The sequence below is a fragment of the Triturus cristatus genome, chromosome 3_2 (genome assembly GCF_964204655.1).
Source record: "Triturus cristatus chromosome 3_2, aTriCri1.1, whole genome shotgun sequence".
Classification (NCBI taxonomy): domain Eukaryota; kingdom Metazoa; phylum Chordata; class Amphibia; order Caudata; family Salamandridae; genus Triturus; species Triturus cristatus.
Genome location: NC_140584.1, coordinates 332,835,753 through 332,853,102, shown reverse-complemented (window position 1 = coordinate 332,853,102; position 17,350 = coordinate 332,835,753). Strand labels below are relative to the sequence as shown.

The window sequence follows — 17,350 nt, the reverse complement described above, 5'->3', positions numbered from 1 at the left end:
ATTGCTTCATGGTGGGTATTGAGTTAAAACGTGGGTTTAAGAATATTGGTTAAATTTAAGTTGTATATAGTTCCAGCTGAGTTTGGTCCCAGTTGCTCAAGCCTGCCTTCTTACAGTGTGAACAATTTACCAATATTTTGTTTACAATAGTTAAACTTGAGAGAACCATATTGTTATTAAACTCTGTTAGTGTTGCCCTGAACATTTATAGTGCAGAGCCGTGAACCGAAGGGGCTGTGTAGATGGTAGTACAAGAGATTTGTATCTTAAGTAGACTAACATGCTTGAATTTTATCCCCCTCATTCCTTCGAATTCTCTGAAGGTAGAGTTAGAGAAGCAGTGAGAGAAGGCACTAAGTTTATATCATAGTGTGTGTAGCCGACCCCAGATGGAGAGGCTCTGACCTGTTGAGAATGTTCTCTTGCTCAGATGTTCATACACATTTAAAGGTGAATCCTCCAGCTCTTCTCTCCTTCCAGAAAAACCCTCTCACATAATTATTTCACAATTAAGTGACATTTCTTTATGGGCGTTATTTTTTTTTTATTTTTTTATCTTCATGTCATTTCACCAATCCCAGTTGCAGGGTTCGGTGACCTCCCCTCTGTACCCTTCGTTTAGGGTTGGACACGAAGGAGTTGTTTTCTCAGCTAGAACTTTTTCTTCTAGAAAAGAAGGGGGTATGACCGAAGCTAGTATCCCCATTACCCTTCAAATGAACACCACCAGTACTAAGGCTTTGGGTCCAAAATAGTCCAGTTACCAAACGGTTTTCTGCTCTGAAGAGAATAATTCAAAATTGGTACAAAAAATGTCTTTCCTTACCGTCCAAATATGTTAAAGCAGTGGCAATATGTGATTGTCTTTTGGGAGTATAGTCTTTGGAAGAAAAGCTTCTGTTGCACTACAAACTGCCATTTCTACCTCTAACATTACTTGCCTTGTGAAAGGTAGTATAAATTCCCAGGCACGCCATCTGTATGTCTGTTAGCCAGACCAAGGTGCACTCTTGTCTCAGCCTGTGCACATTGTTGGTACAGAAACATGGCCACTTCTTTCACTCTGCCTCAAGATGAATAAATGTAGTGGGGTACAAACGTGTGCAGTATGTTAAAATTGTGGATGCCAGTGCACTACAAAAATTGGTTTCGGTATGTCACAGCTCCCTTCATAGACATGGTCCTTGGAAGCCGTACACCAGCTGTGGCGACTGTGTAAGAATGGTACTTGTTCATTCATGATCTGGGATACCCATGGGTGTTCAATGTTTTTGGTGAAAGCACCATGCTGGAGGTTGTTGCCCCCTTTAATTTCAATTTTTGCTTTTTCCTTTTATGGTGGCCTAGTATACAAAACACTTGTTGAACCCCGATTTTAAATGGGAATGTGGGAGGTAACCCTCCAAATTGGCTCTAATACGCATAGCCTTTTGATTACATTTAAGACATATTATGGATGTGAGAACCATGGAAGAGAACACATGATCCCCGGGAGGCTGCTGCCTAGGTTTTTTTCCTCGTTGGTGAGGTACAGCTTGCACGGGAATCCCTCAGCTGTGACTCTACCTTAGTTGAGATTATCATGGGAGCGTAGTGTGAGCAGCTGGATGTTTGGCTTGGTTTTAAGGGAATTCAAGCCTTGTTCTGGGGGTAAAGGGGATTTAAACTTTGTTCCAGGGGATTTAAACTTTGTTCCAGGGGTACTGCCCCTAACGTTTGCCCCATTTATTCATATTTTATCCGCAGTTTTAGGGTACAGTGCATCTCTTCTGTACAACTTATGTTGTACTGCGTTTTCCTGGAGAGCTGGATGTGGTTGGTTTTCCAGTTGGACAGATTGCCTTTCTTCCTGCACATCCTCTTTGTTTTGGGTATTTCTGGAGCTTAGTGGAGATTATTGGGCAAGAACTGTATTGACTTGTCAGGAAAGCTCATGGGGAGAATACTCCGAGCACACACCCCATTTATTTTAAATGGCTTCCTTAATTTAATTGGTCATTTTGTTTAAATTTAGTTATGGTTTAGTGCACTATGTTTGTCTCCTCATTTGGGATTAGGTTTACTGGTTTGGCGAATGATGCTCTGGGTGATCCCAGTGCAACAGTGCGTGTAAACCACTGTACGAAAGGGCCTGGGACTGTGCTTCAAATGATTATTGCAACAAGCAGGGTGGTAGCACCATAGTAATAAGAGCAACAAATATCAAGAGTTGAGTCAGTTTCTTTGTATGCTACATAAATGGGCACTAATATTGATTTTAACAGAATTAATATCCACAGTTAAATTCACGATAAGTGCTGATTTTTACTGTTATTCAGTTTCTTGCACCGAACTGTTGCAGTTGCTTTTGAAATTCAGGTAACTTCCAGTAGTGTTCAAACTCTAGTCAACAGCCACAATCCAAAAAACTGTTCTTAAATACAGAAACAGCTACATCTCCCTGGAAGATTATCACACCCACCAGTTATTTCAGTTGATTTTTAAACGCGATTTATTTGAACCTGTCTGATAGCTTAATTAGCATAGTTCACAGATATGGTATACTATTCATAACTTTTGTTACAAACAAAATTGAAGATTTTGCATTTTAACAGCTCTGCTACCCTTTTTTGCTAGATTGTTTTGAAATGTTACCCATTGTGCAAGTATTGCAGACCAAAACCAACAGTTTGACCAACGTTGATGAAAGTAGAGGTTTATATAATACGCAAATTTAACACTTTTATTCAACTTGGAGTTTCAGGTTCCGAAAGAGAAAGATGAAATGGTAGAGCAGGAGTTCAATCGTTTGCTGGAAGCCACTTCATACCTTAGCCATCAATTGGACTTCAATATTCTGAATAATAAACCTGTATCCCTTGGCCAGGCTTTGGAGGTTGTTATACAGTAAGTGTCCTCAAAGTGTATTGCTCTATTAATCTTTCTACTGAGGTTATCGGTTTCAGTCACAAACAATTAACTGTTCATGAGTAGCTGTTGTGGGCTTCACAGGCTGGGTTCCAGGTGTGGAGCAGCGGATGACGTATACCGCATTCCATGTTATGATGCAGTGGAATGCAATGGGCAGAAATAGGGCTGGAGTGGTGTAAGTTGGGTCTAGAGTGAGTTGCTGTAATTTACTCCTCATGTGTTCTTTTTAATGGTCTCTTCTTGGCATCTTTCATTTGCAACGTGTTAATGAGCTGCCTTGATTGGAACTTGCATGTGACTTGTGTACTAGCAGGGAATCATTATTCGTTTGAGCCTTGTTCGGATCTAATCATTGAAACCAGATTTTTAATGTGTAAAGAAACATAAAGTAAAATCTGCAGGAAGATATTTTTATTGTAACTTTCCCTTATATGAGTGCGACTTATATGGTATTGGCTCCATGAGAAACTATTGGAGAAAGCCATCTGTTGACTTCTGCAGCTTACATTTAAAACTTGCCAATGCACACATCTTGTTTCCTCGTTCTAATGACGTATTATCTAACTACGTGAGGTCACATTGCATAACCTTGTTTTCCCCCTTCTTGTGGAGCCATTGCTGGATTGAATCACCTTTCATTTCTACATCAAAGCGAAGGCAGATTGTTAGGGGAAGTTGACGCAAATAAAGGAAAAGTTACTTCACTCCGGTAGCCCTATATCTGGTAGAGACAGTCTAGCCGCAGATTCCTTAACTATGAATTTCCCCCAGGCGCCAATATGGATCCAGAGATTTTTCAGCAGTACCTCTGCTCGCCAGGGGGTGGTGTTGTACTGCTCTGTAGTGACGTCGTCTCCAAATATGACATCAGTGGATCCATAGAAGTCTCCTCCGCCACGCTGACGTCCGTTTTCTACTGTGAAATCTTTTTCACTCCAGATGGTGGATCCACAACAAGAATTAATTGTGGTAACAGTGTGCCAAAAAGATTAAAAAATCTTTGAAACAACAATAAAAATTACCCATAAGAGGGTAGAGACCAAACCCTCTATGAACCAATCATTGGGTAATTAATGGCACGGTAGTAGTTAAACAGAACCTACAGTAACATTACTAACTGCTTGTTTAAGTCATTCCAGTACATGATCTATTGACATCACCAGTGTCCAGGTGTAATGTGTACCAATAAGAAATAAATTAAAACTGCTCACTGGCGTAAAAACCAGGGTGCAAAAGAAGTACACACATACTTTAATAACCACACCATTCAAAATGAGGGTGGTGAACTGAACATTTAAACAAAAGCTAAATGCCCAGGTCGAGGAGTTGGTTAAGACCAAACAATTAGATATAGTAATCACTGGCAATTAAGGCCAGCGTTGAAAGAGTATAACCCTTCGCAGAGCAGGGAGGATGGGTGGGGCGTTAAGGAATCTGTGGCTAGACTGTGTCTCTACCAGATATAGCATTACCCAAGGTAAGTAACTTTTACATCTGATTGAGACATCTAGCCGCACGTCCCTTAACTTTGAATTAAATACCATAGCTGTACCCCACTGGAGGAGGGTCTGCAAAATAAAGGTTCTCAAAGAGAAGTAGACAGTCGCAGAATGGCCAACCAAATATATGTGGGAATAGTAAAACAAGAGCTGGCTCTTAATAGAAACTCTGACCTCTGTCATAGAGCCTTTTTAAATTAAGGCAACCTCACAGGTCAGAGAAAGGTTGATCCTTGAAGGAAAAGAGTTAAAAACATTTAAGAATCTCTGTCAGAAGACAGACATGAACCCTTTACCCTTAAAAAAGGGGAAGAAGACAAGCTGGCCAAAGGGATCAAACACAAGACAGAAGTCATATCGTCCGTATTGTTGTTGCCAATAAAGATTCATAAAAATGAAAAACAGTCATGCTGAACTCGCAGAAGTGAAAAGCATCAAAAGAATGCAAATGTACACTCTGAAGTAGAGCAACGTTCCAACTTGCTCAACCTCTTCTAAGACCTGATGCACTCAATACACACGTTGGACACTTAAGAGCAAAACCATGTCATCCGGAGTCCACTGGTTTGGGGAAAAAACCATAGATGCGTGAAAGTGCCACAGAACCCTATGAAAGGTTATCCCAAGAAGAAAATAGATCTCTTAGCTCATTACAATAGTCCTTAGAAGGACAAAACGCCAAGCTGAGTAGGACACGGCTGTGGAACCGAGAGATTCCAAACTAGAGGGATACGCTACCCATACTCCACATAGAGTAAGTCACATAACCATAAAAGGGGGGTATCCTCTCTTGAGACTAGCTCTTTAAGGACTCAAGGCTAGGTCTTAATCGGAGAAAATTGAAAATAAAACTAAAGCAGCTACCCAGCTGCAAACACCATCCGGGAATTAAAGGCCCAAATCCAGACACTTAATACCCTCATAATAAGTCAAAGCAGTGCTTACACTCCAACACTACCCGTTCAATGAAGGCCGTAAACATAGGGGCCACATCCATGGACACCATAAAATAAATTAACCAGATAAATGAACACGACCTGATGAAGTTCAATCACAAATTGCCAGCCATGAGGCGCTGGACTGCGGAGTTAGCATGGCTATCAAATAAATTGATTCCGTCAAAAGGTTAGTCCTTTAAACTCTCCTGAATATTCTCGGAAAAACTGGAATCACGCAACCAAGTGTGCCTCCTCAGAACCACTGATCTAGACATAGCTCTACTAACGGAATCTGTTGTGTCCATCGCCGACCTGATAGAGAATTTAGCCATGTCACGACTATGCTGAATTAGCTGAAAAAGTTCCGCTCTAACTTCCTCAGGGTGAGAAGGAAGTAGTCGGTAGACAGAATCCCATAGGGTAAAAGAAGCCCTTCCGAACACACAGGACATGTTTAACGATTTTAGGGCCCAACTAGAGGATGCAAACATATTTTGGCCACACATCTCCAACCACCCAGACTCCCTGCTGGGTGGAAGCAATGGAGGGGCTTCCAAATTCAGCGAAGCTGAAGCTGCCTGCACAACAAACCCTGTAACCTTAGGGTGTTGACAAAGACCAACCAGATCTGGAGCAGGTCGCTGATGGTGTGCAATGGCACGCTCAACAGAAACTCCTGATGTTGGCCTTGCTCAAGTCCCCAGAAGAAAGTCGTATAAAGACTCTCCAAAGGGCTCAACCCCAGTGTCTTTGATGAAGCAGACCCAGTAAGGGATCAGAGGACACCACAGGAAATTGCAACTTTAAAATATCAGCAGCATTTTGAATGACCCCAGCAGAAGCTGCACTAGTTTCTGTCGCTATCCTAGGTGGTGGAAGTAAATCCTAGGTAGAGGACGGTTGTAGACTAACGTCCTCACCAAAAGCCAAAGAACCTCCTGCATGAGGCTGGCCAAGGGCACCCAGATGCTCAACTCCACCAGCATCTGCGTTCCCTTCCTGCAATAGCGGGGAAATGGCAACCAAGTTACCCTCATCCTCAATTTGTTGAAGAGATGTAGATGCCTCAGTGGCAATAAACTGCATCTTCAGGCCCGACTGACGTCAAGACGGCGTCGTATCGACGTCCATCATTAAAGATGTCTCTGGCGTCGAGGCGGCGTTGTATCGGCATCCACCCTTAAAGGTGTTTCGGGGTCGCACAGCATTGAGGTGGACAGAAATCCCTCTATGCGGACGCCACCGATGTCATAATAGGGAGCTGCACTGAGCTGTTTACTGATGTCGTAGCGACTCCAGCTACAGAGCCAGGGTCCTCAATCGGTGCAGAGGGTGAACCCTCCAATGAACTCCCACCAGAGGCCCTTCACCCTCTTTGGGGCCCGAAGGCGCACCAGGGAGAGGTGTTGATCCAAAAAGACTTGTAACTGTTGGAAATAAACTTCCATTTGGGCCATAGTCACCCCCTCACAAGGATATGGTGGAATACCCGGAGTCGACTCCTGTGATACTGCATCCGGTAACGACTGGAAGGAACTGGCACCATCATCACGACCTTCTGAGGCCGAGGGCCTCGTGACTTCGTTCCCTTCCGATGGTATTTACCTGGTTTTGATGATCGACGATGCCCCGAGCAGGAGCCTCATAACAGGAAGGGGATCGGCGCCTGGACTTTCAACGGGACAGCCGAGCCAACAGCAACTTCATTCGATGTTCCTGTAGCGACTTGAGCCTCCGCTTCTTGCGTGCATCACACTCTTTGGAGTCGTGGTGCTCTCACAAGCACCACATACAAATGGCATGCGGATCAGTCGCCGACATGTGCTGCGCATCGGTCCTGCATGATATAAAGCCCGAAGGCATTGGCACACTGTTGCAGATGCAAAAGTCGCCGAGTAGTAGTAAAACAAAAGGGCCTGAGGAACTGCTTCTCCTGGATCCGCGTAACAGCACGGAAAAGAAAACTGATGTTAGCGCGCCGGAGGGGACTTGTATCGCTCACTGACGTCCTATCCGGAGACTCTGTCACTACGAAGCCATACGACGCCGCCCCCAGCGCGCAGAGGTACTGCTGAAAAATCTCTGGATCCAGACTTGCGCCTGGGGGAAATTAAAAGTTAAAGAATCTGCGGCTAAATGTCTGTATCAGATATACTGGTACTGGACATTAAAGCAGCATACATTAAAGGTGGGATGTTTACTTGACTTCATGCTGCACATTTAAGGCACATTTTCAATGATATATATCCACTTCAGCCAGTAACCCATGCATTAAGAGAAACCTAGTAGACTGTACTCTAGAAATTAAAGTATTTTATTACTGTTCACTGTTGAAGCACTATTGAAGTTACTATATGAGATCTTATTTGAACTCCCAACGTTCGTTATAGACCGTGTGTAGGGTTAGCTTACGTTACCAGATGCTATCTGGGATTAAGGGTGAAGTCTGAACAGTGGACTAGTCCACTTGATTGGTAAAGACTGAACAGTTTCCATTAACATAAAATGAGCATAGAAACCTTGATTATTAGTCCATCACAAGCTTTTTGGCCATCTGGTCCTGAACCTACCTGTCACATGGCTAGGTTAGGGGCCCGGGAAGAAATGCTATTTGTACATGTAAAATTGAGGTAGAATTGTTTGATTGCAAACTGCTATCTTCTCTCCCTAAGGTGTCTCTAAATCTGACCATGACATTTCAGAATATAATTCTTGGCTTACCTCAGCTGTAAATCAGTTGGCCCCTTTTAAATCTGTTCCTAGAAATATTATAATACCCTCCCAATCCTGCTTTTCAGAGAATCTCTGAGATCTGAAACGGCTCTGCAGATGCCAAGAGCATCGCTGGAGGCACAAATGTGACACACAAGACGTTTTATAAACAAAAAGTCTCTGAATACAAGGCTCAGATCTTTGTGGAGAAATCTGCCTATTTTCACAAAAAATTATTTCTGCTAAGAACTCAAATAGAGAACTTTTTTCCACTGTCAAAAATCTCGCCAAATTTAGCTAACACGATAAAATAGATAGCAGTTCGACCCTATTCGACAATATTGCATCTGCCTTTCAGGTGAAAGTGTTCGATATCTTCTATACTTTTTCTAGCACTGTGGGGCAAACCCTCGTGTCTTCGAAAAATGTAGATGTTCCAGTCTCTGGAAATGTTTTATCCCGGACCCTTTCGGATACCATCCATTTCGAGCCTCCGTCTCTCTCCTCTTTTAATCGTGGATCAAATTCAGAATCTCATTCTCACTACCCAGTTCAGTTCTACTTTGGACCCTTGTCCACCTAAAATTCTACAGCTGGTCTCCACCACTATAGCTAGTCATTTAACCACCATCGTTAATGACATGTTTCAGCAAGGACACTTTCCAACCGAATACAAGGTAGCCTCAATTTTACACATATTAAAAAAAACTTCACCTCAATCCGTTGGCTGCGGGAAATTATCAATGGCATGGTGATCAAAAAAACGATGTATTTAGGCCCAGATCTCTGGACTGAGGTGAATGAATGAGATCGTTTTGCATTCTGTCCATCGATTCTACTTTTTGCATTGTCACCCCAAGTGGGGCGGGTATGCCCAGACCTGAGTCCTGTGCTCTCTATGCCACTGGAGTCAAGCTATCCTGGCGGATGAGGGCTGAAAGCCTGAAACCGGTCCTAGGATGCTTGTTTGCAGTCCAGGGAGGACCTGGCCTGGCAGTTTGGGCTGGACTGTTCCCATTGGGAGCAGGATCAAGACTGATTTGCATATGGCTGGGTCCAAAATGGAATGGCATGGTGAGCAAAAAAAACGATGGATTTAGGCCCAGATCTCTGTACTGGGGTGAATGTATGACATTGTTCTGCATTCTGTCCATCAATTGTTCTTTTTGCTGGAAGTTTTCGGCCCATCTCTGGTCTTCCTTTTTCATCCACGATTATGGAAAAGGCAGTTAACAAGGAATTAGCATACATCCTGTATTCCAACAAACTATTGTACCACTCTCTCAATTTGGGTTTTGCAGCAAGCATAGTACGGAGTCTGCTTTGATTACTGTTTTGGAGGAATTGAGAGCCGTTCTGCACAATGGAAATCCTGTGGCACTGCCTTTGCTGGATCTTTCGTCCGCCTTCGACACGGCCAGTCTCAAGATTTTGATTGACCATGTTGAGTCCTTGGTATAAGTGGTGCTGCTCTCACTACCTTGTGGGGTCCCCCAGGGCTCATCCTTGAGCCCTACCCACCTCAACTTGTATGTAACTCCCCTAGCTACTCTATTTTGTGTTTGGTTACCTATGTTTTCGCCAAATCTGTACAGCCCTCTGATACCCATAAGGGTCTGTTCGCGCTTTGTAAAATTTTTCAAATAAATTAAAATAATTTGGTCTCTCTGCTGTTAGTTATGCAGATGATACCCAGATTGTTGTTTCTGTATCTGGAAACTAGCAGGAATCTGCTGCAAACGTTCTCAGCTGCATGCAGCATATCAACAATTGGATGTTGAACAACTGTCTAAAATTAAATTCCGACAAAATGGAAGTTTTGCTGCTAGGTAATGTTTCTTTTTGGTCTTCAAACTGGTGGCCATCTGAGTTACGAAAGGCACCTGTACCAATAGCAAAAGTGAAACATTTGGGAGTTATCTTTGACACCCATCTGCCATTTGACAAAGAGGTAAACACTAACTACTTCAACTTTTCTCACTTTAAAAATATTGAGAAAGATTCTTCCATTTTTATCCCAATAGATGTGAGGAAATTAGTCGTAACCGATCTCATCCTTTCTAAGTTTGACTATAGCAGTGCTTTGTACATTAATCTGCAGAAACGTCTACTGAATAAACTACAGATCCAGCAGAACTCTGCAGCACGGCTATTACTTTGAATACCTACATACCATTCTGCCTCTAAGGCGTTAGTCCAACTTCACTGGGTGCCAGGACATAGGCGTATTAATGCCAAGGCTTTGTGCATTTCCTTTAAAGCCTTGCATGATGTAGGAAACTAAACTGTGGAATGCATCACCACTTCATCGTTCGACGTGCACTTTCTTGTGTTCCTTTAGGGAAAATCTTAAAACATGGCTTTTTAATCTGTAGATCCAGACTAGGTTGTCTATCTTTTCTCTTGTCTTTTCATCTTTCTGTTGTTGGATTAGCGCCAAGATGCCATCAGAAATTGAACGCTTTATAAAACCTATTTTATTTTTTAAGTTGGCTACTCTTCCACACAATGACTTTTTGAGACACATTTGCTTGCGTGACAGTTCAAGCATTAGTTTTTCTGAAACCATATTGCTTACAATTCCACTTTAAATGTACACTATCGCGACACATTGAACATTCAGTACAAGGCCTGAACACACATTGTGCAAATGTTATTTCATCCTTGAGGTGACATTGCTGTCACAGAGACAATAAATGATGTTAGCTCAGCTAGAGTATCAACACAGAAGCATGGATACTGTTGTTATAAATATACACTTGTCTTGGTGCTCAATTCAGAGGAGCAATCTGCTGTAATTGTGAGGTCTTATCTGAAAGAAACACGTTAGTTAGATTCCTCACCTTAGAATATCCCCAGGCGTCAGACTGGATCTGGAAGATTTTTCGTCCGCAATACCCCTTGCGCGTCGCTATGCGTCGTCTGCGGCTCCGCGTCCGTCGGCGTCGTGCGCCGGAATGACGTCGTCGGAGTACTTAGACGCCGCCCTCGCGCGCTGACGTCAGTTCTTCTTTTTTCCGCGCCAGTAAGCGCAGATACGGGAGAGCTACCCCTTTTAGTCTTTTTTGACTGAATCTTTTTTGATCACTTTTGATCCTTGTCTGTCGACATCTGGTGCCGGTAGGATGCCTGGGTTCAAGGCTTGCGAGGATTGCCATCGACTGATGTCGGTGACCGATCACCACCGCCGGTGCCTCTACTGTTTAGGCCCCGACCACGACGCGAAGTCGTGCTCCGATTGCCAGGCCCTGACTTCGAAGGCTCGGCGGGAGCGGTCCCGCAAGCTTCTCGAGCTTCGCCACTCGGCTCCGCGTCGTGCGCGATCCCGGTCCAGGAGGAGGTCCAAGGATCGCTCGCGGAGCCCTAGCCGACGCCACCATCGATCGTCGGGCTCCAAGTCGTCGGGTAAGTCCAAACGCTCTAAGAAGTCCAAGAGGCGACATCGCTCTTAGGACTCCCCTCGCCGGTCGCGCGACTCGGCCGAGGGTCCGGGTGGTTCCACCCCCGCGGCTCCGGCGGAGCCGCAGGCGCCGCGCCCGTCCCCATACCCTCCGGTCCCTGGGACTAACGCGACGCCGGCGGAGGTCAGTGCCTTCCTCTCGGCCATGAGGAGCCTGGCCCCGCCGTCGACGCCCGCTGGCGCGCCTTCGGGCCCCGCGGACTCGACTGGGCGACCTTGCCTGCCGGCGGCTTCGGCCCCGGCGCCGTCGACGACTCCGGTCTCGACACCGCAGGTCCCCGCGGGGCCCATGCCTGGGTCGACGCCGGTTGACCTAACCACTCCTCCACCGGCGCCGGCGAATGAACCACCACCGACGCCGCCACCGGCGCCGCCGGCGCAGACGCCTACACCTCCGGCGCCGCCGACGCCTTCGGTGCCGACTCCGGACGGCGTCCAACCCCAGTTTAGCCCTATTCCGGACCCGGCGCCGCAACGGCGTCGACCGACGCCGCGTCCGGCGCCGCATGAGACCTATCATCTCTACAGTCCGGCTCCGATCATTTCTCTTGTTTATCAGGAATCGGAAGACGGGGGCGACTGGGAGGGGTTCGAGGACCCTATGGCTGTTCAGTCGCAGCTTTCACAGGACTGGGCAGATGAACTGGGGGAGGCCAGTGGTCTGGATACCTCGCCAGACACTGGATTCACTTCTCCTCCGACTGTGGCTTCGGAGGAGGGTGCAGCATTTTCTGTGGTGCTGCGCAAGGCGGCCGCAGCCCTTGGGCTCGAGCTGCCTGCCGTGGCTGTGAGGACTAACATCCTCACTGAGGTGCTTCAAACCGCAGCAAGCTCCACTGAGCCTCTGCTGCCGTTCAATGAGGCCCTCACTGACGTTCTGCAGGGCACCTGGTCCAAGCCCTCCACAGTTCCTCCTGTGGATAGGAACGTTGCCAGGCGCCACCGCCCTGCTCCGGGCGACCCCAGTTTCCTGTCCCAACACCCCACCCCCGAGAGTCTGGTTATCCAGGCCTCTACCTCCCAATCCTCCTTCCCGACCGCTCCGCCGGACCGGGATTCCAAGAGACTCGAGCAGTTTGGCAAGAAACTGTTCTCGTCCCTTAGTTTGGGCCTGCGGTCTTTGAACACCGCCTGTCTCTTGGACCGTTATTCCCATTCTCTGTGGGATACGGTGGAGGACGTGCTGCCCCTGTGTCCAGAGGAGGTCCGGACACGTCTTACCCAGGCTTTGGCCGATGGGAGGGATGCAGCGCGGCACGCCATACGATGTGGGCTTGACACCACGGACTCGCTGGGTAGGGCGATTTCCACCACGGTGGCGCTCCGCCGCCACGCCTGGATGCGGTCCACGTCATTTTCCGGGGATGTCCAGAACACCCTCATGGACATGCCCTTTGATGGCACTCGCCTGTTTGGTGAGAAGGCGGACAGTGCGCTGAACCGCTTTAAGGACTCCCGGGCTACGGCCAAGTCCTTGGGCCTCTCGGCTCCGCGGGCGCACACCTCCGCTTTTCGCCCCTTTCGTGGCCAAGGAAGGGGCGCTTCCTCACGTCCGCCAAGCCACCAGCCGCTGAACCAACCTGCGCGCGGTCGCGGACGTGGTTTCCGCCGTGGCGGATCTGGAGGACGACGTGGTCAGCCCACATCCACCCCGGCAGCATCCGCCTCAAAGCCTTCCTAGTCCGAGCTTTCAGGCCCATTCCACGCCAGTGGGCGGCAGAGTTCGCCATCACCGGCTCCACTGGCGGTCCATTACATCGGACAGGTGGGTGCTGCAAATCGTCCGAAGGGGCTACTCCCTCCCCTTCGAGACGACCCTTCCAGCCATGCCACCGCAGCACCGCCGTATCTCGGGGGATCATTTGAATCTTCTCCGCGAGGAAGTTTCGGCCCTCTTGGCCAAGGGGGCCGTCGAGCGCGTTCCGAGTCCAGAAGTAGGTCGTGGTTGTTATTCCCACTACTTTCTGGTTCCCAAGAAGGGCAAAGGGGGCCTACGCCCCATCTTGGACCTCCGGAACGTCAATGCCTTCTGTTGTTATAAATATACACTTGTCTTGGTGCTCAATTCAGAGGAGCAATCTGCTGTAATTGTGAGGTCTTTGCTGTGTCAGAGTCTCACCTCAGCTGATTCCTGTTTACCCTCTGCGAGGAGGGATGTCCAACTTGTGACCTACATACCTTGCCTTCAGGAAATGGGAGGGTTAGATCATCCAATAGAGGATTCTTGGCAGAACAACTGCCCTAGGAGACTAGGTTATGGAACGCATAGTAGGAGTACACTTTACACAGAATTTTATTAAAAGCATATATACACTGTTATAGCATAGTGGTAGAATTGTTAATTCTTTTCACTGTCCTTATATATCTAATTACTCTTATCTGATTCTGTCTATTAACCATTGCATATATTTTGTACAAGAATCACAATGGTGCAATAAATATTGGAAATGCCCCTTTGTGTGTTTCTTGTGTATCTCTCTGAGCGAACACGAGTGACTGAGTGAAAAGGTTCTAGATCTGTTACTACGATTCCTGGGGAATCAGGGTTGTCATGTTCTGAGGTTGCCCAAACCATTTGTTACCTTACTAGGGTTAGTGGTACATATGGTGGCACTGTGAGCTAGCAGGTCTATAGGCCAGCATATTCTAAGGGAGTGCATAGAACTAGTCTGACACCATCCCATTGTGTATATTGTCCAACAAACAAACAGTGCCTACTGAGAAAGTGGAAACCACATGACATGGCACCGCCAACATTGGTAGATTGGGTTCTTATTTAATGGATCGCCTGAGTAGTTCTCATGTATACCTAGAGAACCCAACACCCCACTTAACCGGAGACTTGCGTGGTGATAGGGACTATCCTTCTCATCGGAGTAGATAACCCCTATGTTTTAGCTGTAGGTTGTTCAAGCTTGAATTTTTCATAGGACTTACTCCGATTGTATATAAATTTCAGAGGGTAACACAATTATATCTGGAAAAGAACATCCTGCAGCACTTAACTTTGCTGACAACTGGAAAAATGCCTTAACTCAGACTATCACAACATGGTTTCACATGTATGGGTGGAGATGCTACCTTTGTGGTTGAGGCTCACGAAGCATATAGGACAGAGGTGTTCAATTCATGGGGTAAATTTCCAGCAGCAGACACCACAACAAGGCCATTTCACAACTACACACAAGATGAAAGTCCAAATAACTATACACCATATGAAGAAATAGAAATACATTTAATATACCAAGAGCACAGAAATTACTTTCATGGCGCCCTTCCACACACAACAGAAAATGTTAGACTAGGTCCCTTTAGCAATGAGGGAGCAATATGGCCAGTCTTAGCCGGATGCACACCAAATCCTAATGTTGATAATTTATCAGCAGTACAATTTTGGAGACTATACAAACACTTAGTGATAATATACAGATGTTTGACACAATTTGTTAATCAAACATAAACACTTAACCCTGTATAGACTGCTCAAGCTGCAAAACCATAATTGGCTACTGATGCATCGACCCACAAACCCTAAATGCAATCATGGGTAAGGTTCCCATGAGATGGGTTTAGATTCTGTTCTGGACGCCATAAAAAACAAGTCGGCTTGAAGCTGTGTTTCCCCATACGGGAAAGCATGGCTCCCCCTCTAGAGGACTGCAACACTTGGGATACAGTTTTTGCGGCAGTAAATACCAGAACACATGGTACCCGTTCATTAGCTATTTTGCCTGAATGGCTTAAACTGATCCAGAATGAGTACGGGACGTGGTAGCACCTGCCTTGGATTTGGGGATGACACTGATCTGCCATTATCTTACAGGGGTATAAGCACATCCGTTTTCAGCTAAAGTAACAGAACTTCTACACAATCTTGATGACTAGGTATTGTTCCATATAGCTGACATATATTTGACGGATGATGACCTTTCGTAGCACTTGACAAGAGTAGATGGCGTAATTCTGGTATTTGCTCACATGGGCTACAAATGTAACTTTAAAAAATCAGAAATTGGCCACCTCAATGTCCTGTTTCTGGGATACGAGCTGTCCAGTGAAGGCAAATGCCCTGCAACACATTTCTTATAGACGTGTGTGGTCTAACAGCCTCCAACTACGTTGAAGAGGTTACAATCCATATTGGGATTTCTAAATTTTGGCAGAAATTGCTTTAAAGATTATGCAGAACGATTTAAATCATTCTACAACTTGATTCGTACAGACTTCTCAAACACAAAGTGAATTACTAAACATAGAAACATACGTCGTTCAGTACAAGCTGACGGGCTAGCTTCAAAACACTTACACCCCTGTGTAAACGCAGCAAACCTGGAGATCCAAGTAATTGCGGAGGCATCAGGGTATACCTACTTGACATTCGATGAAGGTGACACTGGAACCAATTGCCTATAAATCACATTTATATACCAATGGAGAAATACGTTTTACACCCACAAAAAATACTGACTGTGGTACAGACTGTTGTGGTGAGGGAGAGAGCACTGGCTCAGCGAAGACAAATTATTGTCGTAACCCCGGTGCCAACGTTGGAGCCATCAAAAGAGCAAGCGTCCCAAACGCACCCACGTTGGATACAATGGGTGAATTCACTCACCGCAACAGATGTAGATTGCAGATTCAACTCTACACTACAAACACAAGCCTTCCTGCAATATGAACACAAATATCCTCTGCCTAATAAATTATTACTTCTTGATCAGTATAATTACATGATCTATACTGATGGTTCTGCCAGCCTGCTGTAGGGACTAAAAACCCATACTCAGCAACGTGCACAGCCATAAAGGAGCTCATGCGGGATGGAGAATTCCATCCAGAGAAAACCTGCATGCGGTCACTTGGTCACTGCATAGTTGGCTGAATTTAGAGCTCTAATAATGTCACTGGAGAATACAGATATTGGATTCCCCATGTTCATAGTGTTTTATTCATATTACTGTGTCCAGTCTTATAATCAATTTCCACATTCAGAGATTCAAAAGGGTGCACAATCAAGCACAAGATGCTTTGGCAACATGTGGCAAAACTGAAAGATTGCTTGCCTGTAAGTTCCTCTAGTCTACATATTAAGTCATCAACATGCTGGCATACATGTTGCAGGGAATTCCATTGCTGATGACGTTGCAAAATTAACAGTGCGAACTGCTGCAGTAGCTCGCTCAAGTGAGAGGAAAGACATTGACATCACGGCGGCTGTCAATGCGTCGCGCAAGGACACCCACTTGCAGAAAGGTTTTCCACTGAAGTATTCCTACAAGTTAGATGTTAAAATTTACCATTTGCGCACATACCTGGAGTGGGGGACAAAATAATACCAAATTCAGACCGCAGGTTGGGTTAAATGCTAGCGCACATGAGGGTCTTGAATCAGCACACACAGGGGTGGCTGCTACAATTTCATTATTGCAGCAACGCTACTGGTGGCTAGGTCTTTACAAACAGACCAAGGACATTGTCCTCAAATGTGACATCTGCCAGCAGATGAAGGGTTCCACCATGACACATTCACCACAGACACCTCTACTGATTTCAAACCAGCCTCTTTATTTTGTTCATTTGGACCACTGCGGCCCTTTGTCATCAGATGGGGCTTGCACATATATCTTGTTAGCAGTGGATTCCGGCTCTCAATTCCTATGGGTATGGCCACAGCTGAGGCCTGATCTGTTATAGATGGATTTAACACAGATCTATGACTGGGGGTGAGTGTCTGAAAAGTTTCAGCGCTCCGTCTATTATCTCCTTGTGTTTACTTTGTTCGCCCTAAGTTGGCAGGGTATGCCAGATGTGGGTCCCTTGTTCACTTTGCC

General features: G+C 45.8%; 1 protein-coding gene across 2 annotated transcripts in view; it reads left to right on the top strand.

Moving 5' to 3' along the window:
- The window catches only part of KDM1A (lysine demethylase 1A), a 718,736-nt gene that overhangs the window by 213,878 nt on the left and 487,508 nt on the right, over positions 1 to 17,350 (top strand). For both annotated transcript variants that reach the window (XM_085647807.1, XM_085647806.1), the window contains exon 8: positions 2,738 to 2,886. In XM_085647807.1, the coding sequence (XP_085503933.1) occupies positions 2,738 to 2,886 (149 nt within the window). The remainder of the gene's footprint in view (positions 1 to 2,737; positions 2,887 to 17,350) is intronic.